Source organism: Alligator sinensis, unplaced genomic scaffold (assembly GCF_000455745.1).
Source record: "Alligator sinensis unplaced genomic scaffold, ASM45574v1 scaffold850_1, whole genome shotgun sequence".
NCBI lineage: Eukaryota > Metazoa > Chordata > Crocodylia > Alligatoridae > Alligator > Alligator sinensis.
In genome coordinates, this window is record NW_005842742.1 from 452,184 (window position 1) to 477,246 (window position 25,063).

Consider the following 25,063-nt stretch of genomic DNA (forward strand, 5'->3'; position numbering starts at 1 on the left):
CCCCCCTGGGGCCTGGATTTCCAGTCCTCTTCCTTCAGGGGTTGCTGGGAGGGGAAGGGACAGGAGTTGGTGGTGATGGAGCTGAAGAGGCACCCACCTGCTGGACTTCACTTGCCCCCATGGGAGTAGAGTTTTCCTCCATGTCAATAAGACACCCACACTGATTTGTCCTTATTTATTTTAGTTGCTGCAATCAATGGAGGGGGAAACACCCCCATGCAGAGCCCTAGAGCAGTTGGCACAGGTTGTCCTAGATTCAGATGGGGACACTCGGGACTACATCACTGTTGCTTGAGTGGGGTTCAGGAGAGGAGCTTTGCCAAGAGCAGCCCAGCCAGGGCTGGGAACAGGAGCCTGGCTGGTCCTGGGGCCACGATGGTTGCACCAGAGGCTGGGACGCACTTGAGCTGGTTGATGTAGATGCCTATCCCTGCCAGGCTGGATCTGCTGGCATCCAGAATCTGGCAGGCAGATTCAGTCACGCAGCCCTTCATGGTGAGGAGGGATGTGCCAGAACCTGTGGGGCAGGCAGGAGCGCAGGGGTCAGGGTCAGGAGAAGCCCCAAGGCCTTTCCTTCTCCCCTGTGTGTCCCCTTCACTTCCCTCCCTCAAACCGTCTAGGCCGTGATGACTTTCCCCTGCCCTCTGCTCTGCTCCCCCAGCTATTCAGGAGCTCAGTGACCTCCCCTTCTTCCCTTTGTCCCCAGTCCCAAACTACCTGGCTCCCCTTCTACCTTCCAGTGGGCTTGGGAGCAGCCTGTCTCCACCTCGCCACTCAGCTAATCAAGGCTTCATGCACTGTTGGTGGTAGCTGTGGGATCCCCAATAACCATGGCCTTGAGGCGTATTCAAGCACTACCAAGGGGCCACCAGCAAGCTAGGATCCCTTTCCAGCTCTGCCACAGCCTCCATGGATGATCTGGAGCAAGTCCCATCATCCCTTCGTGCCTTAACTTCCCCACCCCCTCCCCCGCCTTTCTCTTCAGTCCAGTTTGATTTGTCAGTTCTCTGAGGCAGAGGCTGCCCCGTGATGGACAAGGCCTCCTGAGATCCAGAGCCCCTGCCTCAAAGATCTTACAGATGGATGCATGGGATGAAGGGAAAAGAGAGGCCTCAAGATGGCTGGAAATGGATTCGAACCCCAACCCTGAAGCCCAGCCCATGGGTTGTGCAACACCTTGGTCCCATCATGTGGGACCTGGAAGGTCTGGAGATGCTAGAATGGCTCCAGGTAAGAGCAGGAGAAAGGACACATACTGCTGTTCATGATCCCAAGCATGTCCATGCACTGGTCCTCACTGCCTGTGCAGTCCACTTCATCGTCACCACACTGGGCAGAGTAGAGGGCGAAGCAGGAGGGGCAATATCGGCCATTTGGGGTGTTGTCTGTGGGTTCGACTAAAAGGAGCAGAGCAAACATAGTCAGCTCCAGGCACATCCCCTGCAGGGAGTGCTGAGCTTACTGGCAAAGGGTAGTGGGGGGACCCCCAGTCCTGCTCCAGGGTGGGCAGAGGGACCTGGAGTCCAAAGCCCAGCCCATGTGATCCCACCCACTCCAGGGAGTCAGGACCCAGTGTTATTCAAGGGGGCATCCCCTGTGAGGTGAGAGGACTCTTCATAGGGATCCACTGCTTTTCAATGGGGACTCTTTACAGAAACCTAGTGCTTGTCAGTGGAGTGCCCGCTGCTGGGCTGGAGGGATGCTCTGGCTACAGGCAGTGGGGTGAGCAGAGGACAGGAGGGGACTGGGGGAGCTCACATGTCGGCACTGTGGGCATGCAGTCATCCTCAGGGCAGCAGGAGATGCTAGTCATCACCTCCAGGGAGTCGCCCATCTTGACCTGGGCAGGGCCATAGCCACACTTCCCCGAGGGCATGCACCCACGGCTGATGCTGAGCATCTTGATGTCAGCTGGAGGGGATAAGACACGGGCTGATCCACCCACATCCTCTGTCCCATCCCTCTGCTCTTCCTTAGCCTCCCTGTATGGGCCAGCCAGGTCCTGGAGTAGAACCCAAGGGTCCTGGCTCCCACCCTGTCCCCTTGACCCACTTCCCTCCTAGAGCTGGGGAAAGAGCCTAGCAGGCTCCCAGCTGCCTCTGCTGTAACCCACGAGACCCCACGCCCCTCTCAGAGCTGAGTCCTGGCTCTCAGCCTCCCTTGCTGGGACCCCCACTCCCCTCCCAGAGCTGAGGAGAGGACCCAGGTGTCCTGCCTCTCAGATTTCCCTGATCAAACCTACTCAACCCCAGTCTTCTCCCAGAACTGGGGATAGAACCCAGGCATCCTGACTCCCAGCCCCACACGCTAGTCCTCTATATGCCACTTAGTCTCCCAGAGCTAGAAGTTGAACACAGGAGTCCTAGCTCCGTGCCCTATGCCTAGTCCTGCTCTCCTCCCATGGCTGGAGGCAGAACCCAGGTGTCCTGGCTCTGCCCCATCAGCTCTCTCTACTAGATCCTGCCAGCTGAATATCCATCTCACTTACCCCAGTTAAACTGGGTCATGATGTTGCTGCACTGGTTAGCCGCATCGGGGCAGGTTACTGCTGTGCCCGTACAGCTTGTGCCCGAGCCAAAGCAGACCTCGCACTCCAGACCAGATCCTAGAGAGGGGAAGACACAAGGCTCTATATGGGTCCAGTTCCTCCCAGCCCTGGGATTAGAAGAGTGGCTAGCCCTCATTCAAAGCCCCTCTGCCCCTCCCTCTATCTGGGGTTGGGAGTTTGTAACCCCCAACTCAGGTCTTCCAGTGAGCACTGGGTAATCTTTCTTCTATCCACTCTTTCACTTAAACCTGTCCAATGGCTTCCAACCCATCTCCTCCAATGGGCTTTGGAAAGGGGTTACCCCTTATTCACCTGAAGCCAGGAGAGCAACAAGGAGGACAAGGAGGATGGAGGGAGCCTTCATCACGGCAGCCAAGGCTGTGTCGGTACTAAGAGGTCTCAAACACAGCACACTTTGCCGCTGTCACGGGTACTCGCAGGCTGGGAGGAGAGCAGAAAGTACCATATTTACCCTTATACTACACCCAGCACTGTACCTAGACTCCTGGCAGCCCTGGGCAAACTTTTAGTATCGGGCCCTCCTTCACCAGAGATAATGATAATAATAATTGGACAATGGGAAAAAAATTACCATTTTCAGGCCCCCTTTCTGTCCAGGCCCCAGGCAGCCACCCCGTTCGCCCATGTCTGTGTCCGACCCAGACTACACCTCCCCACCCCAACTAAGACCCACACCTTTTATTTTGTAAAGACAGAATGGAAGAAAAAGAAAGACTTTTTTTTTGTTTTTTTCCCTTTTAACCAATCTCTCCCAAATCACTTCCCTCAGTTAAAACAGGCTGCCCTGTTTTCATTGGCTAATTTTAGAGGGAGGGGAAGGTGTGCGTGGTAGGTGAAGAAGTATGGTATGTGCCTTATGGCTTGCATACAAGAGGTTATGATTCTCTCAGCTCTGTGTTGCGTGTCTTGGGTTCCCTCTCCCCTATAGAAGGACTCCTCCAGGGGAGGATCCAGAGGGGGTGCAGTGATGCAATTGCACCCCCTTGTCAGATTGGACCTTACTGGGGACTTTTTTAAAGTCTCCAAAACAGGTATGAATCTCCCCCATGTTTTCTCTGTGCTTTAAAGGCTTTGAAGCTTCCCCTGCCCCTGGGACATCAGGGAAAGCAGTAGCAGAAGAGGAAGGGGAGGGAAGGGGACGTGCCTCTGAGCACAGGGGGAGGGGAAGGGGCATTTGAGAAATGCAGGGCACCCAAAAAGTTTCTTTCCCTTCTTGCTGAGAAATGATATAGCAGGGATAAGTGAAGCCAACTCACCCCTAGGTTGGTGATGAGGTGAACTCCTGCAATAGGGACCTGGATGCCGGGGCTCCAGCTCCAACAAGACAGCAGCATCAAGTGTGGGCAGGCACCGGGTGCCAGGATGCCTGGGTTCTTTATAGAGGGGAGGTGGGTGACGTGGTTGCGGGAAGGAAGGAGGACAGCTTTGCTCTGCTCCAGCCCATCCTCCACCCCAGATGCCTGACCTCAGAGAAGTCATCTTGATTGCACCCTGGTCCCTTTGTTCCCAGAGAGCCACGTTGGCCAAGGAGATCAATAACTTTCCTACATCATCCTTTGTGGGCACAAAGCAAATTAGCACTGGTGGTGATAACGAGCATTTCCCAGATCTGTTTTTTTTCAGGTATTCAGTTTGATTGTTCTGCTCTGAAAACAAGAATCTCTATAACCATCAGGGTCTGTGTCATGCCAGCAGTCACCCAGATCCCCAACACTGATGAAGGTCCCCATTCTCTCCCCAAGACCTTAATCCCTAGTGTAGTGATTCTCAACCAGAGTCCCCAGGGGATTTGAGACTTTTATTCACTAAATCAACCCAGAGCTTTCCTGTAGTAATCCAGTGCCCAACCCCTCCTACCCTGCTGTGGTCTCTGAGGTCTTTGCAACACAAGAATTGTTCTGGGATGCTTCAGTAGCCAAGAAACAAGTGAAAGCAAAGAGCTGGGATTTTCTGAGAGGGATCTGGAGTCTAACAAGTGAGGGGTTAGGTCCAGTGAAGGGTTTCTGGAGTCTAAAAAGATTGAAAGAAACTGGTCTAGGGAAAAGAAAGAATGGTTCTCCCTTTTGAGATGGGTAGATAGGGACCCAGAGAGGTGGGATTGTCCATGTGGCAAGGAAACATTCCCTTCCCAGCAAAACTAACCTGGCACCAACTTGTTGGTTTCAAAGGCACTTAAGTTATTCACAGCAGTAGACAAGTCTCTGGTGGCCTGTGTTCCTCTCCCAAGGCCAGATAGGACATCTGTGGCTACCCCAGAGTCCCTTGGTCCTGACAGGGGGGTTCTGATTAACCACAAGGCCAGTAGGCCACCCGTCCATGAGATCCCACCGCTAACACCAAGGAGGAGCTGTCCCTTGGCTAGTTGGCAGCTAGCAATAAAGCCACTGAAGTCTGTGGACTCAAGGTCTGGGTTTGAGCTGACTCACCAAGGCTGGATTGGGGCAAAGGAGGGAAGAAGATGCCACAGGTTGGGTGAGTTGTAGGGAGATGAAAAGAAGAAGGCATGGACACCCCAGTGGGACTATGGATGATTTGTCCCAGCTGCAGACTGGGCCTCACTGGAACCATGGGTCAGAGGGGATCTTATCTCACAGCCTCCAGTGGAGCTGGGCTAGGCTGGGCTGGTGCCATCTGCTGCCTGGATCTTGCTCCATTTGTGGAAGCAGCAGCTGGAAGCTCTCCAGGCAGCTGCCAACATCAGTGCTGGCACCCTCTGCTTTCTGGGTCACTGCAGCCCCCATGTGACAGGCTGGGACTTCCCCTGAGTGCAGGTGACAGGAAATTTTTCAAGGCACTGTATGGTACAGGGAGGACTCCCTTCATGTTCCAGGAAGGGCAAATGGGGTTGTTACAGAAGGAACCTGGCTGGGTAGGGCAGTGGTTAAGACACTTCCCCAGGAGTCGATAGACTTCAAGGCCTTGTTGCTGCCAGTTGCATTTAACAGTCATGGGATAAAACACCCCATACTGGTTCTACCCCCATTGTACCCCCTTAACCATAGAGAGAGAGCCTAGAATATCCCCCATTCACTGTATTATCCCCCTAGCCATAGAGACACAGTCTAGAGTGTGCCCCATTCCCTGTATTATGCCTAGGGTGGCCATTCATCCAGTTTTATAGAGGACAGTCCGGTTGTCTATTCCTCTGTCCTCTATTGATATGAAACCGGATGCCTTTATATTCTCTATTTTTCACCCCTTGGCACCTGACACTGCTGCAGCTACCTGCGGGAGCTCCTTGCTCAGCCCACCGCTGACACCACCGCAGCTGTCTGCGGGAGCTCCCCATTCAGCCCGCCGCTGACACCACCGCAGCTGCCTGTGGGAGATCACCACTCACCACGGCCATGCCCCCACAACAGCTGACACTGCCTGCGGCAGCTCGCTGCGTCCCCCCAGCCTTGAGAGGCATGTGATGTTCATGGTGGTGGGGACAGTTGCACTAAATGCAATTGTCCTCTATTCTTGAGGTACCTCAATGGCCACCCTAATTATGCCTCTAACCATAGAGACACAGTCTAGAGTGTCCACGCACTGGAGTGACCCTAACCATAGACAGACAGCTTCGAGAGGCCCCAGGCACTGGAGTGCCCTTACCATACATATACAACCTAGAGTGTCCCCCCATTCACTGTATTATGCCTCTAACCATAGACACACAGCCTAGAGTGTTCCCATGCACTGGAGTGCCCCTAACCATAGAAACCTCAGCTTGAGTGTCCCTTATGCATGGCTGTATGCCCTTTGCCATAGAGACACAACCTAGGGTGTCCCCTGTGCATTGTAGTGTGCTCCTAACCATAGAGACCTCACCTAGAGTGTCCTCTCAGGCACTGCCATGTGTCCTTCTCTTCTAGCCATGTAGACTCCCACCCAAGATACTCAGTTGTGTGCTGTCAAGAGTTTTTAAGCAGAATAATCCCCCCCACCCCGATATGGTCTTCTGTGGTTCCACCATACCCTGTAGGTGGACCTCAAATGCATGTGGTCCAATGGAGAAGTTACCTGTAGCTTTATCGGGGCCTGCTGTGGATACCACGTGGTGATGGTGATCTCTCTCAGCTTAGAAAAAGGACGGGCTGGGACAGAGGTCTATAAAATCCTGGAGTACTTGAAGGAAGGTCAGTGTTAGGGTGACAATAATTTGGATTTTGGGGAGCACTGGATTTGCAGCTGAATACAAAGTCTTTTTCCTGTGTCTCAGCCAAAGCTGCTGGTCACAAAGCAGAATGATGTAGTAAGACGAACCTTGCAAATGCTTAGGCAAGTAATTTTCTAAACAAAGTCATAGTGTTAGAGCCCATTGTGTAAGAAGAACAAGATGCAGCCTACCAGCTATCGTCAGGAGATAAAGCAGAAGCAAGGTCTTGGAGATGGTGCTGAAGTCAGCAAAGAACCAGAAAGAATCAGTGATTGACCGAGAGTACCCGAGTTCATGGCTTTACACATGCATTCTTAGCAGAGAGGGATGTAAATGAATGAAATGCATAGGCAATTCCATACTAATGAAGTAAACAGTAAACAGAGGCAGAGCTTGAAATGGGAGGAGAAATGGGTGAAGGGAAAAAGGGACAGAGGTGGAGTGAATGTTAATACGTATGAACCAAGGAGTATAAAATGTAAAAAGAACTATTGTTCAGTGCAGGTCCCCCGTTTTTTGGGACCTGGCCCGAAGCTGTCTCCATTCTGAATAAAGCTGCTGTGAGCAACGTGTGCTCCCTGCTTGCTCTGGCTAATGAGTAACAGGATCCATGAGCAGTTGGATTGTCATCTCCCTAGTCGTTGGGTGCCACATGGAGTCGGGGTCTAAGAGTCAGTAAGGATTTGCTAGTTGCCATTTCTCTCAGTATTAGAACAAGGGGTGGGGCCAAGAAATTACTGCATCTGCTTGTATTCCTCCTCCCCCTCCCCCCCACACACACACCTGTCCACCAAAAAAAGAAATCCCTCCAGAATGGGAGAAGCAGATTTGAATTCAGTGGAATAGAAGTATGGGAGGCACTTCTGCAAGATGGCTGCCATGCTTCTCCCTCCGGGAGGGAGCAGGGTGGAGTCTGCCCTTCAGGCCACATCCCTCCCTTGGGTTCAGGTGCTCACAGACACTGGTGTTTCTCCTTCCTGCAGCACGTTCAGGAGACTTGTACATAAATCATGAAAGTCACAGAAATGCCCTCCCCACAGCTCTTCCTCCTCTCCGGCATTGATTATTGTGTGTATGACTCTCCTGCCCTGGAGAGAGAGCGGGGGATTGGCTAGAGACTTGGTCATCTGATTCTCAATCATTTTTCTTCTCTTTCTGTGTCTAAGGTTGATCCAATGAGTCCCATGAGTCAATAGGCTTCAAGGCTTGCTGCTGCCTATTGCATTTAACAGTCGTGGGATGAAACACCCCATACTGGTTGTATCCCCATTGTAATGTGCTCTTAACCATAGAGATGCAGCCTAGAGTGTATCAAAGACCACTGGGCTTCAAAACAGGGGTTGCTGGGTGAGGTTGCATCGGAAATGAGACAAGCAGAGAAAGGGATGGTACAAAACAACACAGCCGTTGAGGTATCGAGGAGCTCCAAATGGATGAAGTCTGTGGAAGATGACCACAGTCTGTGGGGCTAGAGACACTCAAGGGACTGGCCAGCCAGGAGATGCCTGCGTGCCGTGCCCAATTGGCACACCTGCGATCTAATGACATGAGGTGACAAACACAGGATGGCACCATGAACCATTATAGGAAGTTCTTGCTGCCTCTCCCAGACTGTCTCCTGGGGTGTCCCACTTACTGGACACTCTGTGTTTCTAGAAGGACTTACTCCATGTCACAGAGTCAGCCATGACTGAGCAAATCTTTGTTTCTACATTTTGCCTTCCAAAAACAAGATGTGTATCTTATTTGGGGGGCTGTGTTTAACGAGAAAAGACATTACTTCCTGGTGAGGAATTTCCTGCTTGCTTGGAGGATCTATTTTGTAGCCTTGTTGGTCTGATAAAAAGAAAACCACAAAACTCTTGGTTTAGAGGTGATACCTTTTATTAGACCAACTAAAAAGTAACCCCCAAAAAGTCTTTCTTTGCAAGCTTTTGGGCACACACCCCACCGTCTTCAGGCTGAGGAGAAATCAAAGACTGTTTGGTTTTTTTAAACAAGGGCCACTGGATCTTGATACAGCCTACAGGGACATCTAGCAGCTGTGGAGTGTATGTCAGGTGACCCTAGAAATCGTTGCCAGGTCCCAGTGCAGTGTCCCACCATTCCTGATGGAGGAATGGATGGAGGGTTTGGGTGGATGTATGGAGGGAGAGAAGTAATGTTTGAGTGGATGGACGAAAGTTGGATGGGTGGGGACCTTGGGTGGGTGAGTGGATGTATGGATGGATGGATGGATGTGTCTGGATATGGATGGATACATGGGTGGAGTGTGGAGTGGGTGGATGGATGGATGGATATACTATAAGGAAAGGTTGTTTCGATTGGTGTATAAAGGAGGGTCTGAAAATCCTTTGGACCTTGTACCTATGGGGCATGGCTGGAACTTGCGTTGACCATGAAAACATTCTGAGGGGCATCCCAGCGGCCACCTCGTAGCCTGTTGCCCAGGTGTATTCATGACTAGGTGCTTTGCAGGCAACAAACCTGGCTGAGATTTTGCCACTAAGAACTGAGCTTGTGTTTGCACCCTCTCCACCGAGGTCTTGAGGGGATGCAGCAGCAGTCCAGCTCCTGCACGCACAGAGGTGGCATGACAGGCATGAGGCGGGGCAGGGAGAAGAGAAGTGAACATAGCCCGGGGAGTGAGGTCAGAGCTGCCCCATTATCAACTGGGCCCAGTCGCAAGGGGCAAGCCTGGTGCCAATGTATCGGGAACTCTCAACCAGTTGTTGACATTTCCCTGCATTCCCCTGGTGCAGCCCAGTTGGCTCAGGCCTGAAGGCAAGGGGGAAAGGAAGCCTTGCTCCCTGGAGGGTACATTTGAGCTTCCCTTGAAGACAGGTGAACAGGGACTGCTACACCTCCTCAGCACAAAGGCTTGAAAAGTGCCCCCGACCTTGCTCTAACCAATCAGTGCCAGGCAGGGGGGACCCACAGAAACACCAGCCCTCATGGGGACCATTACACCCAGTCCCAGCCATCTTGGGCTCCCAGGCAGATGGATTGATCCCAGCAGGGCAGAGAGCTTCCCCCACCCTCAGCACTTTCTTGGAGCACTGCAATGTAGGTGCACAAGTCAGCGGGGATGGGGCAATGCCATGGGGCTTCTACATTTTGCCTTCCAAAAACAAGATGTGTATCTTATTTGGGGGAATGGGGTATGTGAGAAAAGACAGTACTTTCTGGTGAGGAAAAGCAACAGGTGCATCCGTGCCATCAAGCAATGTGTGACTGAGGACAGCGCCAACACTGAATGGTGAGGAATCACAAGTAATGGACAGTGGCTTCTGCTCATCCTAGAGAACAAGGACAGAGTCTGATGTCAGCAACTTCTTGAGGCTGGAAGGCGTCATTGTGCTGGCAAGTCCACTTCCACTGAGCTCCTTTATCCAGTAAGCGATGAAGGGGCTCTGCTATGGTGGCTTTGTCTTTCAAGAAGATGTGATAACAATTGAGAAGTCCTAAGAATGCTTGAAGATCCTGTCTGCATTTTGGTATAGGGGCATCATGTATTGCTTTTACCTTGTCTTCAGCTGAGTGAAAACCAGAAGCATCAATTTGATATCCCAGAAAGTTGATACTGGAAACTCCCAGTTGACATTTCTCTCTTTTTACTCTGATACCTGCTTTTTTGAATCTCTGTAAAACTTCTCTGAGTCTCTCAGTGAGTTTTTTCTCTAGACAGCCCCATGATCAACATATCATCAAAGTATGGAACAACCCCAGGAATTCCTGCTAGCATTTTCTCCATGAACTGCTGGAAAATTCCTGGTGCCACAGAAATGTCAAACTGGAGGTGCTTGACAGGGAGCGCTCCCCAGTATGTGATTATTGTTTGGGGCTCAGTGGCCTTGTTATCCACTATCAATTGCTGATAGGCTTGAGTGAGGTCAAGTTTGGCAAAAACCTGCCCTCCTGCAAGAACAGACAGTATTGGTTAATGGCAGGCACTGGGCACAGGTCCTGCTTAAGTGCTTTATTAACAGTGCACTGTAATTCCTACAGATATGAACACTACCATTAGGTTTTAAAACAGGAACAAGTGGTGTGGCCCAGCTTGTATGTATGATTGGCTCGAGGACCCCTTGCATGATAAGCCAATTTAATTCTGCATCCATTTTTGGTCGCAGTGCAAAAAGGTACATGCTAAGCCTTCATACAGATAGGGGCAATCACAGGATCCATTTGGAACGTCACAGGTGGACCAGAGTAAGTTCCTAATTCCTCAGAGAATACCTGGGGAAACTCACTTGCAAGCCTTTCCAGACTTTCTGTGCAGAGACTGTGTACTCCTTGAATACTGATTCCCAATGGTGAAAACCAATTTCTCCCCAGAAGACTTTTGTGGGAACCCTTAGTGACAATGAGGGGTAGATGCTGTGGCAGGCCAGTAGGGGGAGCTCCTGCATTGAGCCTCCCACCTCACTACACCAGTCCACCTTCTGGACTCCACGTGTCTCTCCAGGGGCGCCTAAGCCCTGGCAGACCCCCTTTCAAGCCCCACCACAGAGTCTGGGGGTAATGTGTGCTGCCACCACACCGAGAAGGGACTGCCTGGGTCCTGTGCCCTTGGGGAAACACAGGCCTAATAGTCCTATGGGTACTTGACCCAATACAAGAACTTGGAGCACTTCCCCAAGTTGGGGGCCAAAAAAGATAGTCTCCTTTAGTCTGCAGACCTAAGAGGCCTCCTAGGCATAATTAAAACCACCCCTCAATAAGTCTCCTACACCAGTCACAAAGGAGAACTTTATTGGTTACAGAGGGTAGGGTTAGAATAGGGTACAGGGTAGAGCAATATCAGAGAAATCCCATAGAGCAAACTCCTGTGGCTGGGGTAGCCTTTGATCTCGCATCTGAGTTACTGCAAGCTATATACCTAGGTGGATCTCAGGTAGCTTACTCATGAGTATCATCCAGAGGCAGGTGGAGATCCCCTCTGGAGGCAGGGGGTTCCTTGATCATGAGTTTTTAGAGATAGAGCCAGTTTCAGATGGTACAGCTCTTTTTTGTTCCTGAGTATCCCTCATGGCTGCTGGATCCTTAACGTATATAGCCCTTGTGACCTCATTTACCTGGTCCAATGGAGGCCAGCACCTGTTGGCTGTCAGCCAACCAATTTGAAATACATCACTAGTTGCCGGGCAGACTCTAGCCCACCAGGAAGGAAACCTCTCACCCAGGTATGCGATACTAGTCCCGTAGGCAGAGGGAGCAGTTTTCCCCCCTCCCTCAGGAATGTATCCAGCTCAGGTTACCCAAAGAGATAGGGTAAAGGTATGTATCCTCTGCTGGGCCCATCCTCATCACAACTGTTACAGAGCAGAGTTTTTTGGGGAGAAACAAAGGTGGCTTTCTGCCACAGACACTGTCTAACAGATCCATACTGGACAGCTACACTGCAGCAACCCAAAGTTTCCACAATCTGTCCATTGTAGTCATGTAGGTGGCACTCAGGTTTCAATAACTTGGGGAGAGGGTGCCAAAACAACTGGAAGAATGTGTTTTCATCTGAGAGATACTCCTGAACCCGAGTCTGTGGCAGAAGGCCACCTCTGCTTCTCCCCCAAAACTCTGCTCTGTGACAATTTGGTTAAGATGGGCCCTACAGAGGGTACACACCTTATCCTATTTCTTTAGGTACCCTGAGCTGGATATCTGCTCCCTCTTCCTACGTGACTGGCATCACATACATGGGTGAGAGGCTTGGGCTCCCTGGGGAGCCAGGAACTGCCAGTCTGCCCAGCAACCAGTGATGCATTTCAAATTGGTTGGCTGACAGTCAACAGGTGCTGGCCTCCATTGGACCAGGTAAATGAGGTCACAAGGGCTATATAAGTTAAGGACTGCCCAGGAGGAGGAGGGGGCAGCAGCCATGAGGAAGACTCAGAGAGAGAGAGAGAAGAGCTGGACCATCTGAAACTTGCTCTCTCTCTCGAAACTCATGATCAAGGATCTGCCTGCCTCCAGGGGGAATCTCCACCTGCCTCTGGATGATCCTTGTGAGTAAGCTACCTGAGATCCAACTAGATACATAGCTTGCAGTAACTCAGATGCGTGATGAAAGGCTACCCAGCCATGCCAGTTTGCTCTATGGGATTTCTCTGATATTCCTCTACCCTGTACCCTATTCCAACCCTGCCCCTTGTAACCAATACAGTTCTCCTTTGTACCTAGCGTGGGAGACTCATTGGGAGAGGGTCTAGGTTATGCCTTGGGGCCCCCTTGGTTCAGCTGACTAAGGGAGACCACTACTTGTGCTTCTGACTGAGGGAAGCACCCCAAGTTCTTCAAGTGAATCAAGTACCTTCAAGGGCTACTAGGCCTGTGTTTTCCAAGGTGCGCAGAGCCAGAATAAAGCCCAGCTCTGGGTGGTGGCAGTTTTTACCCCCGGCTAGCGGGTGTGCTCCAGGAAGGGGGTCAGCCAGACGTGAGGCACCCCCAGGGAGGCACTCGGAGCCTGGAAAGTGGTCGGGCGCAGTGAGATGGGTGGCTCAATGCAGGAGCGCCCCCTACTGGCCCACCACACAGTCCACTTCCATTTTGCACTTTTTTCCATTTATTACTACAGTTGCAATCATCTCAGAACCTTGAGTTTCAACAACACCAACAGTTTTAATCAGATATAGTTTTTGTGCCTCATGTTCTGGGGAGGACTGTAATCTGTGAGTGGATTGGGAACGAATGCATTTGCCACGGTCTTTTTGTCTCCTGGAACTGGCCTTCAAGCAGCCTTCAAGCTCTCTATGTGACCCTTCTTCTTGCAGGCATGACACTCCGCCTTCCTAAACCTGCACTCCCTTTATCTATGTTGGCTGCCACAACTCAAGCATGTCCATGGATTAATTGGCTTACATGGTGCTGTTGGTGAGGGTATAAATCCACTGAATTTGCTGGTGTTGATCTGATTCCTGATCTTTTTGGAGTAAGTGAACATTGCTGGAAAATGCCTGGTGAATTTTTCTCACATTATGGGGTGCTGCTTCAGCTGCCAAAACTTTTTCTTGTGCAGTAGCCAAGGTCAAATTTGGTTCAGAGAGCAGGCGACATTGGATTGCTTCATCTTGAAGCCCACAGACAAGATGGTGATGAAGCAGACCATCCAGGAGATCACTGAACTCACCAAATTTAGTAAGCTGACGGAGCTCAGCCAGGTAACCTGCTATGCCTTCGTTGGCCTTTCAGAAAATGAAAATGAAATCTCTGCAGGGTAACAGATAGCCTTGGGCAAAAATGTGCCTTTAGCAGGGTAATAGTTCAGCATATAAGACTTAGTGTTTGGTAAGGCAGGTGCTATGAGGGAACAAACAATGGAAAATGTTTTGGCACCACAGACTGTCAGGAGGATCACATGCTTCTGAGATGGGTTTTCCACTTTGTTTGCTTCCAGGTAATAGGATAGCCTTTCTGCATAAGAGACCCATGAAGCCGGCTGGCTCACATCAAATTCTTCTATACGCCCCCTTCTATATTCACCATTCTAACTAACATCAGCCGTAATAGAGAGAAAAGAAGAAGAAGAAAACTTCCCTCTAATCACAAAACACACCCTGGTCTCAGAACGTCGTCCCACAATCTAGGGGTGTCTTTTCAGCAAAGCATCCCATCCTCGTCACCAGATGATATGTTGTGAGTTCAGCAACAACACTCTGGACACTCCTGGGTTGAACTAACAATTATTTATTATTATAATTCTCTGGAATCATATCCAGGTGGATCTTAACAATTGCCCTCAGTAGATGTGTGCAGAATTTATACTTGCTCTGCCTCTGACTTGACCCAGTCTAGTCCTTGGAGAGGAACCAAGAAAGCCTCTGGCTCTTCATGGCAGAGAAAATGGAGCCCCTGTGCTGCAAAACCTGCCACAAGCAAAGTGAACCCTGCAGTGCTCAACATGAGAGCTTTGGCCTTCAAGGGACAGTGCAAGGAAAACACAAGAAGACACAACAGACTCTATGACCTCTGGAGGTCCCTTCCAGCCCAACTTCTCTATGACTCTCTTGTGATTCAGACTGACCTGCTTCTGGAATCAGAGTATCCACAGGGAGGAATGTAGTGATACACCCCACCCAGCAAAAAGTTGAGGGGTGTTCAGGACTGCCCACCAATATGAAATGATGTACCACGCTGCCCCTACCCACCTTTTCAAAATCCTAACTCCACCTGTGGAGATGCCATGGCTGCCCACGACAAAACCCCACTCACTGGGATTCAAACTTAGCATTGAGGTCTCATTGCCAAGGACATGAGACACTTTGATCAGAGGCTTCTTTAACATCTGCTTTTTGCTTGACTCCTCTGGAGCGATGTAGCTGTGATGGTCCAGGAAATACTGGATTTTCTCTGTTTTTTTCCATGGTCAAGGAACAAGTGAAAGCAAAGAGGGGGCATTTTCTGAGGGGGGTCTTGGCTCTAATAGGGTGGGAGCCTGGGTCTAAGGAGGTTGAGAACCCGTGATCTAGTAGGTGGAGTAGCCCCAGATGAACAGCCATCATCTTGTGCTCTTGGAAAGAATTAACTGGACATGGGTCATGGTGATTTGGCCTCCAGCTGGGGTTGATGCCGATGCTTCATGTGTTGAAGCTGGCTCTGCATTGGTGGTGAACATGCTGGGCTCCTAATTATTTGGGTGAGTGTCATCGATGGCAGCTTAGCTTCTTGGAGGCACTTTGGTCACCTGATTTTTCACATCCAGTTGTAATAAACTTTAATGCAATATGCACTGAGTGGTGTTTCTTTGCCAAAGCATCTGGGGGCCATGTCCTCTCAAGAGGTGAAATGGAAACCTGTTGAGCCATTTCACACACACACACACACACACACACACACACACACACACACACACACACACACACCCCATTTATTAAGTCTGTGGTTTTCCTGTTTGTGTCCCCAAGCAGCTGATAACAGCCTTTGTAAAGTCCAAGAAGCAACTCACAAAAAAAGTGTGTGACTCGTGTGTGTGTATCCTGGATGCTTGGGGGGTGTGTGTGTGTGTGTGCGTGTGCCCCAGATGCCGGAGTTGTGTCAATGCAAGTCCTGGACACTCATAATTTGTGTGTGGGGCGGGGAGGGTGGGTGTATCCTGGATACCTGAGGGGTGTGTGTGTGTGTGTGTGTGTGTGTGTGTGTGTGTGTGTGTGTGTGTGTGTATTTCCCACATGCTTGGTTCTGCATGCTTGCCCTGGACACGTGGGTTCTGTGTGTGTGTACCTCAGACCACCTGAGGGGGCTGGGTGTGTGCCCATGTGTGTGTGAGTCAGACACTTTGGGGAGGAGGTGTATTTTGCAGATGTTTGAGTTCTGTGTATGTGCCCTGGATGCCTGAGTTCTGTGTGTGTGCATCCCAGACACTTTTTTTGCAGTGGGGAGGGGTATGTGTGTGGGTGTATCTTCCAGAAACCTGGATTCTGTTGGCATGTGTGTTTATGGTGCAGTGTGTGTACCCTGTATCACCCCCTCCACCACCCCTGCCCCCCACGCCCCCCCAGGCAGATGGCACCACTCTGTGAAGCCTGGGGTTGGGGAAGGGATCTTAGCTCAGATCCCTCCCTCCCCATCACTGCAGGGTGGATGCAGTGCCCCGCCCACAGACTTATCATGTGTGTCCCTATTTGCTGCTACCATTGGGGAGAAGGGGAGGGCCTGGGAGGAAAATGAAACAGAAAGCAACAGGCCACGGGAAGAAGCCGGGCGTCCAGGTTGGCAGGCCAGAGGCCCCCTCACCGTGCCCTAAAACAGTGCGAGACCCTGCCCCACTCAAGCAGGAGTCTGGAGGAATAAGAGACACTCTCACAAAAAGGAGGAAGCTGGCAGAGACGGACGGACAACGCATGTGTAGACACACCGGCACTCATCTCCTCCCCGAACCACTGTGAACCATCCTGTCAAACCAGCCACGGTGAGCCCTGGTATTCTCAAGGGCTTTGAGAACTGGGTTAGGGTTACGGGTAGGGTTATGATTAGGGTTATGGTTATTTCTGAGGCTAATATACCTCCTGTTCGCTCCTATAGGCAGAACCAGACCAATCCTGGCCTTTCCAGGAAACTCCGGTCCACGCCAGTGGAACAGGGAGGGCCTGGGCAGCTTCAGCCTGTTCACGCCAAACTATTTTCCCACTATACAGTTTGGGAAACTTCTCTTCCTCTTTGTCCAGCCAGAAAATTCCCACTCTGGTCCCATCTCTTTCCTGGTAACACTCAGCCTTTCTTTTCCCCTTCCCCTCCCTACAAACATTGCCCTTGACTTTCAGTCGACCTGTGTGTGTGTGTGTGTGTGTGTGTGTGTGTGCGCGCGTGTGTGTGTGTGGTAAAAACACCCAATCAGAAAAACTTTTCCCAATGCCTCTTATTTTGAAAGACAAGGCTCTTTGGGTAAATACTATATCTTTTATTAGACCAACTCAAGTAGTTGGAAAAATTCTTCTTAGTAAGCTTTTGTGCACAAGCACCCTTTGTCAGGCGGAGGAAGCATTTCACCTCCCTCTGCTCCTTTTTCTTTGTGTGTTCAATTCTTCTGTGGGATTGTGCAAAGGCTGGAAAGTTTCAGGGACTTGATTGACTTATATTCTGGGAGGGGAAAGGCTGGATTTTGCCCTTAAAAATAGCTGCCAAGCTACAGGGCTACATATCTCTGGCGTATCTCCAAGGTCTGCTTGTAATCAGAACGGTACAATAAGCAACATAAAAAGTTTTTAGAGCAGCAGTAAAGTAAAAAAAAATCATGATTTCTGCTTGCTCAGAGCTGGAATGTGATGTTTGATAGTCTTTTTCCCCTCCCCCCCAACAGCTCATTGACGAGGCCTTTGGAAGCTGACAGCTATACTGAAACCCAAAGCAGCTGGGGGCGGGTGGGAGCACAGTTCAAGGTTGATTGTGCTAGCCATGTCTGCTTTTTTTGTTGCTTTTTTTTTTTTTTTTTTTTTAGTCTATAAGGTGCAAATCTGCCCTGCCTTCTCCATGAGCTTATGGACCAATTTGGCTCTTCTTGACATGGGTTCAAATCCTTTTTTCCTCTGAGATGGGTTCTGCTGTCACCAGGGATCTCTCTCTCTCGTTTCTTTTTCTAAATAACAGGCCTTATTTGGTCCTATCCCTTGCTCCTACTTTTCCCTAAAAATCAGCAATTGAAAATTGCTACTAATATAAGATCATCAGATTTTGGGGTCAGGAAGAAATCCCCTGTGGTCAGACTGGTACAGACTTGGGAGGGTTTTGCCATCCTCTGTAGCGGGGGCACAGTCTCTGCCTGGGATCTATGGAGCGTATACTGACAACCTTGTACAGCACCAAGGCATTGGCTGCCTCAGTCGCCCTGCTTTCCCTGTGGTGTGATGTCTGGTGTTGTGTCAGGGTTGACTGTAGTTACAGTTTGATGATGGATTTGTCTGGGATAGTTTGGACAGGGCTGATCCTCTCTCAGGCAGGGGGCTGGAGTAGATGTGACCTCTGGAGGTCCCTTCTAGCCCAATGTCTCTGTGACTCTATGGTTATGGACTTGTATAGATGGTTTGGACAAGGCTGATCCTGCCTCAGGCAGGGGGTTGGAGTAGATGTGACCTCTGCAGGTGCCTTCCAGCCCCACTTCTCTATGACTTTATGAAGTCATGCTGACTGGATCCTTCAGGGTTACATCTGGCCCAGCCCCCAGCCAAGGGTCTGTCCATCCTACTCAACAGCCTCTTGACCAATGGTTGCAAAAAATGCCAACAGCTTCCTGGGTTGTATTTACAGGAGTGCCACTTGCAAGTCAAGGGCAGTGATTCTCCCACTGTTCAGCATGGGGGAAATCCCCCCCTAGAGGCCTGAATCCAGGTTTGGGCCCCACCCTTCAAGAAGGGGGTGGACAGGTTGGAAAGAGTCCAACACAGAGCAACAGAAATTATTTGGGACCTCTGGAAGGAGGACTGCTAAGGATACACTGAAAGAACTAGGGTGACTGAGGCTGGAGAAGAGAAGACAGGGGATTTGATCACAGTTGTCTGATCCCTGAAGGGCTATGATACAGAGGATGGAGAAGGGCTTTTTATCTGTACCCACAAGGGACAGGGCTAGGAGCAATGACCTCAAGCTGCAGGACAGGAAACTGAGGCTGGAGATAAGGAGGAACTTTCTGATTCTGGGGGTGGTTGAGCTTTGAAACAGGCTTCCCAGAGAGGTGGGGGAATCTCCACTGCTGGAAAGCTTCAAGAGCAGGTTGGATGGACCTTTGGCTGGGTTGGTTTAGTCAAGGATGCTCCTGCCTTGACCAGGGAACTGGCCTAAATGTCACCTCCTGAGGTCCCTTCTAGCCTGACTTTCCTATGATCCTACATGTGGAAGAGCAAGACCCTCTAGCCAGGAGCCATTGGGTATGCTAAATCGCATCACTTAGCAAGACCCAACAAGTCATCCTTCCGCTTCACTCGGCCTTGATGAGGCCAAAGATGGAGTACTGCATCCAATTCTCTGCTCCACACTTTAGAAAGGATGTGGAGAAGCTTGAGAGGGTCCAGAGGAGAGCTACATGTATGATTAGAGGTCAAGGGAACAGGTCTTATGAGGAGAGGCTGAGAGGTACGGGAGTCTTCAGCCTGGAGAAACAAAGGCTCGGGGGTGACTTGGTGGCAGCCTATAATTATATAAGGGGTGTGCATCAGGATCTGGGAGAACGTCTGTTCACCAGGGCACCCCAAGGGAAGACAAGGTCTAATGGTCACAAAGTGCTGGAAGACCCTTTTAGACTGGACAGAAGGGAAGACTGCTTTACTGTCCAAATCTCCAGAGTATGGAATAGACTCCCCCCAGAAGTGGTGCAAGCACCTACTCTGGATACCTTTAAGAAATGCTTGGATGCTTATCTTGCTGGGGTGATCTGACCCCAGCTGACTTCCTACCCCTTGGGCAGGGCCTGGACTCAATGTTCTTGCAAGGTCCCTTCCAGCCCTATGAAATCTGAAATAACACCGCAGTCCCAACTCCCAGTCCAGGCTGTAGCCAACACCCAATGCAAAAAAATCCCTGATGTCCATAGAAATGGGAGGAGGGAAATTTCTTCCCGGCCTCAAATGGAAACCAGCAAAGCCCTACAGGATCCATCTTATGGGATGGAGGAATCATAGAAACATGGAGAAGTGGGGCTGGGAGGGACCTCCAGAGCTCATAGAATTCATAGTCATAGACTCATAGAGAAGCGGGGCTGGAAGGGATCTCCAGAAGTCACATCTAGTCCAACCCCCTGCCTGAGGCAGGATCAGCCCTGTCCAAACCATCTCAAACAGATCCATTGTCCAACCTCTTAGCAAAACTAAACAATCACATCTACAGGTCCAGGCATTTGGCAATAGGGGAACAGCAATTAATACTGCTACCAAATTTGTAGACCCCCAGGAAGCCCTATGGGCTGCATCCAGGCACCCCTGAAGTCTATGAAGCCTGGTCCTCTAAGCAATCATAGAGAAGTGGGGTTGGAAAGGACCTCCAGAAGTTATGTCTAGTTCAACCACTACATCCCTGTCCAAATCAGCCCAGACACTTCCATCATCTAAACTCCACGTAAGACCACCGTCAACCCTGACACAAGACAGACCTAACACCCGAACCTGCCCCAGAGAAAGCAGAGGAACAATGGCAGCCAATGTCCTGCTTCTATGAAATGTTGTTAATATACACTTAAGATCCCAAGTAGAGGGCCACTTCCCAGCTATAGAGGAAGGCAAACCCCCACGGTTCATGCCAGTCTGACCAGGGGGTAAAATTCCTTCCTGACCCCAAATCTGGCATTGGTCTGACCCTGAACAGAGGGGAAAGACCCTTTAGTGAGGACCCTCCAGCTTTGGTCCCAGCAGGAGCATTGGCATAGCCCAGTCAAAATCCCCAGCCTTCCCTGTAGCCAACAGCCAGTGCTTCTGAAGGAGCCCTGAAACCACCATGACACATGTTGTCAGGACAATCAGCTGCAGAGAACATGGCTTTTCTTAAGGTCCCACGTCCTAGGGGTTCTGGGTGGGCTGTGGGTCCAGTATCAACCCAATAACAAAGCTGGTTTCTTCTGGTCTTCTCCAAGGTGACCATGGCTTCAGACGCCTTTGGAGAAGCTGTCCATGAGGGTGACCTGGCTAAAGCCCTCTTCCATGTGCATGAGAGGCCCCTTGAGTCATTCCTTCATGAGCCCGTGGACATCGCAGTGGTGGGCGAGGCAGGTGCCGGGAAATCCTCCTTCATCAATGCCCTGCGGGGTCTCAGGGAGGAAGACGAGGGGGCAGCTGAGACCGGGCTGGTGGGTGGGCAGCAGGACCCCATGCCTTACAGCCACCCTGGCCTGCCCCTCGTGACCCTGTGGGAGCTGCCGGGGGTGGAGACCCCACTGAGTGCCCCCCAGAAGGAGCCTGACCTCAGCCACTATGACTTCTTCATCGTCGTGGGCTCCCAACGTTTCCGCTCGGCCCATGCCAACCTGGCCCACAGCATTGAGGGCCTGGGCCGGCGGTTCTTCTTTGTCCGCACCAAGGTGGACCTGGACTTAGAGGCCTCCCGAAGGCAACGTCCAGGCAGCTTTAATGAGGCTGAGGTACTTCACCGCATCTGGCAGGATTGTGACCAGGGCCTGCGAGGCGAGGGGGTGGCCCAACCCCAGGTCTTTGTGGTGGCCAACTGGGAGCCCAACCGCTACAACTTCCCCCTCCTGCAGGAAATCCTCAAGAAGGAGCTGCCAGCAATCAGGAGACAAGCATCCCTCTTCCGGCATCTCCCCATGTGCTCACGCATCCTGGACCAGAAGCAATCCTCCCTGATGTGGGAGGTCTGGAAAGTCACCCTGTTGAGTGGCCTCCTGGCTGCCCTTCCTATCCCCGGCTTGTCCTTCATCTGCACCTACTTCCTGTTCCGGGCGCACCTTGCCCGCTACTGCAAGAGCTTCGGCTTGGATGAGCGGTCCCTCGCTGCACTGGCCTGGCGCGTGGGGCAGCCCGTGGGTGAGCTGCAAGCTGTGAGGGAGCACCCGGGAGTGACACGGGTTCCATGGCTCAAGCTGATGGCAGATGCAGCCAGTGCTGCAGCCATACTGGTGGGCAGGTGGAAGGGTTTCACCGTTGTTGGCTGCCTGGTATCTGCTGGGCTGGCATTCATCCCCACCTACGCCCTGCTGCGGAAGGCAGTGGGGTACCTGGCCAAGGACACCCAGAAGGTCCTACACCAAGCTCTGAAAGCGGAGGGGAAGAAGTCCATGTAATAACCATCTCATTACTGCAGGGGTCCGGCTGGGCACCAAGGAAGAGAGGCAGAGCCCCCTCGCTTCGCCAAGCAAACTGTGAGGGCGCTTTGCCCCTAGCCCACACAGGGAGACCCCGTGTCTTTGCTCTATGGGACCTGGGGATGAATTTCCAGCACTCAAGAGTCCCTGTTTGAAACCAGTAATTTCAGCTTCAGCCCCAATTCTTACCTTCTCTCCATGGAGTCTCCATGGCCGCTCTACCTGGCTCTGCGTCCCCCCCAAAATGTGGGATCTGGGGTGGTCACCCCAATTCGCCCCTCCCCCTCCCTTAGGGACAGCCCTGACTACAAGAATGCTTTGAAGATGCTGGACTAAAGGCCTTTGTACACAACGTGTTTTGCCCCTTTTTGTGCTGCAAAGCTGTGATTGCACGAGTGGGTTATTGGCAGTGGGGTGGGGGAGAGAGGCAGGCAGGGTGTAGTTGGCACCAATACAGCACTCCTCCACTGCAGGGGTAATGAAGCAGGAGAACAGGGCAGAGGCTGGGGGTGGGTTCGTGCAGGGGTTGCAACTGCCCTGGTAGACAGCCCCACACCCTTCCCATACACTTTCCCCCCCAAGCCCTAAGGGACTGGGCCCAGATCAGCACCCTCCCCACCCAATCTCTAACCCCAGCTAATGGTCAAGACTGAGCCAGGTTGGGGCCTCCCTGGAGGCGAGACCAACTGGAAGAGGAGGCCTAAGGCTTCCAACTTCCTGTGATCTCAAGGGTGTTTCCATGCATACCGTTGTCTAGGCCCACGATCCAAAGCGAGGTGTTGTATCGGAAGACCATGTCCGTGTCCCCCCCACCCCCACCAGGGCCTACTGGGAGCTGAGTCTCTCAAAGAGCTATGCCAAGATGGATGTGAAGGCATTGGCCAAGTGTTGGTCAACCCAAGGTCTTCATGGCCTCCGATTATCGTCTGAGCACCCATGGCTTCCTGGCATTGGCTGGCAGCTTGAAGATGGAGTTTGAAACACCCAGCTTCGGTTGGGGAGCTGCTGAGGTCATGGGAGGGGGCGCTGGTGGCCAAGCAGGCATTAGAAAGGGGCATCTGGATGGCATCATTGGCATCAGGGGGTGGCTACTCTGGTGCATGTCCCCAATATGTGACATGGCCCTGTTGGCTCAGGAGCTGTGGTGTGAGGTCCTTGGGGACCTTCAGGGTGAACCTAGGCATCCAGGAGGCCAAAATGGCCACTGAGGCAGCAGGGCAGGGACTGATGGCACTGGGAGGAGCCTGGGAGCAGTCATGACCTCTGGCTCCTCCCAGGGAGCCCTCCTGGTCTCCACAGGGGAGGCAAAGCCAGCAGGGAAGGGGCAGAGCCAAGGGAGGGGGTGGGGCTTCACCACAGCCTACCCTGTACCTGCTGTCATTGGACAGCTATGGGCACTGAGGAGCATTTGTGAGGTGGGGGGGTGGACGTTCCCCAATAATCCCCACCCCTAGTCCATAGGCTCCACCTCGCATACAACACACAGAGCCTTAAAGAAACGAGCAGCTTTATTCAGCAACAGGTGAGCAGCACCGGCTGCCTGGGTCCCGTGTCCAGCGAGAAGGGGGCTGAGCGAACCCGGACACCTGGGTTCTGGCCCCGGCTCAGAGCCACGTGGTAGGAACACAGTTGCCTCTCACTTCCAATCCCAGCTGCTGGGGCCACTGGTCTCCCGGAGGTGGGGGAAGGGGCTTTGGAGCCCCTGCTGTCCCACACCTTGGGCTGGGGGGTTAGATACCCCTGGGGGGTCCTGGAGGGGGTCCTCAGGCCAGCAGACGGCTGTACTCTGCCAGCGCCGATGACTTCTTCACCCCATCCCAGATCCGCGCTGCATAGTGGAACCTACCAGGGGCCAAAAAAAATTAAAAGAAGAGGGGGGCAAAAAAGGGAAGTAAGAGAGAGCCCTGCCCCTCTCCCATGATTACCCAGAAGCCTTTGCTTCCTGAACCACTTCTTGTTCTGCATAACCCAGAACCCCCCTTGCTCTGTCCTGCCACCTACCTAGAAGCCCCTGCTCTTGCTCCTGTTTCCTACCCAAAAGCCCGTGCCAATACCCACTCCCTCTAAATTACCAGCTGCCTCCTCTGCTACCCCAAACCCCCTGCTCCCAATCTTGTTCCCTACTGACAATGCCCTGCTTATCTACCCAGAACCATCCCTGATCCAGTTCCTTATGCACAATCCCATTCCCCTACCCACAGTGCCCTGCTCCCCTACCCAGAAGCCCTTGCTTCTGAACTTGTTCCATACCTACTTGTTCCAATCCCCTGATCCTGACCCCTACCCAGAACCCCCTTGGTTCCCATACATTCCCAGTTAACTCAGCTACCCATAACCCCCTGCTCCCTACCCATAATCCCTGACCCATAACCCCCTGCTTCCCTACCTACCCCGCAGCCCAAGCCTCCCAGATGGCATCACGATGTTCCCACCATCACCGGCCAAAGACCGGCTCCTCCCAGTCCTACCAGTTCTTCTCTGTGAGGATGGTGTGAGAGAGCTGAGGCCGTGCCATGGACATGATCTGGCTGCGCAGTTTGGCCACCAGGGAGGGGAAGCTGGGGTGGCCCTTGTAGCCCGGCAGCAGTGAGAAGAGGGGGCCACCCCCGGGGGCTGTAACGGCAGGTGGCGGGCGGTCAAAACGGCCCCCTTGGAGGGGCAAGGGGGCAGGAACTTGCAGCCCTGGAAGCACTAAGTTGGGCACCCCCAAAGGATGCCAGTAGCATTACAAGACTGGAGGACCCTGGGGGTGGGGGGGTCCCAAGTACCCACCTGACTTGGGCAGGGTCTCATCGGCGTCAGCGTCCATGAAGGGGAGCAGGAAGAGGTTCACCTCCGTGTCCAGGTAGTCATAGGGCAGCCCGGGGAAGATGTTACACTCCAGCATGGAAAGGGTGCCTGGAGGGGAAAATAAGAGGTTGTATCAGGGAGTGGGGTGGGCTCTAGAGGGGGCCCTGCATCGGCCAACAAGGACCACCAGGGAGCATTAGGACAGCATTTCCCCAGCTCAGGCTGCAGTGGCCAACAGCAGTCACTAGGGGGCAGCAGACACAATGCAATTGCAGTAGGGGCAATGTGTCCTCCCCCTGGCGTTGTGAGGGGGGGGGGGGGGGGGGGGGGG

The 25,063-nt window shown here is 52.2% G+C and overlaps 3 protein-coding genes across 3 annotated transcripts in view; 1 reads left to right on the forward strand and 2 right to left on the reverse strand.

The window, feature by feature from the left end:
• Positions 1 to 302: 302 nt before the first annotated feature.
• Positions 303 to 2,912, reverse strand: LOC102374179 (phospholipase A2 inhibitor subunit gamma B-like). Its single transcript, XM_006034498.1, has 5 exons — positions 2,861 to 2,912; positions 2,489 to 2,605; positions 1,759 to 1,911; positions 1,257 to 1,397; positions 303 to 517 (listed from the first exon to the last, which is right to left on the reverse strand). The coding sequence occupies exons 1-5, from the start codon at positions 2,910 to 2,912 to the stop codon at positions 303 to 305; spliced, it is 678 nt and encodes a 225-aa protein (XP_006034560.1).
• Positions 2,913 to 16,354: 13,442 nt separating this feature from the next.
• Positions 16,355 to 23,307, forward strand: LOC102369076 (interferon-inducible GTPase 5-like). Its single transcript, XM_006034479.3, has 2 exons — positions 16,355 to 16,614; positions 20,758 to 23,307. Exon 2 carries the CDS (start codon positions 20,764 to 20,766, stop codon positions 21,919 to 21,921), a length of 1,158 nt encoding a protein of 385 aa, XP_006034541.1. The 5' UTR covers positions 16,355 to 16,614; positions 20,758 to 20,763; the 3' UTR covers positions 21,922 to 23,307.
• A 131-nt stretch (positions 23,308 to 23,438) lies between these two features.
• Positions 23,439 to 25,063, reverse strand: part of SMG9 (SMG9, nonsense mediated mRNA decay factor) — a 7,434-nt gene continuing 5,809 nt past the window's right edge. The window contains 3 exon segments of the mRNA XM_025216467.1: positions 23,439 to 23,784; positions 24,411 to 24,555; positions 24,715 to 24,840. Coding sequence (XP_025072252.1) covers positions 23,706 to 23,784; positions 24,411 to 24,555; positions 24,715 to 24,840 — 350 coding nt within the window. The 3' untranslated portion in view covers positions 23,439 to 23,705.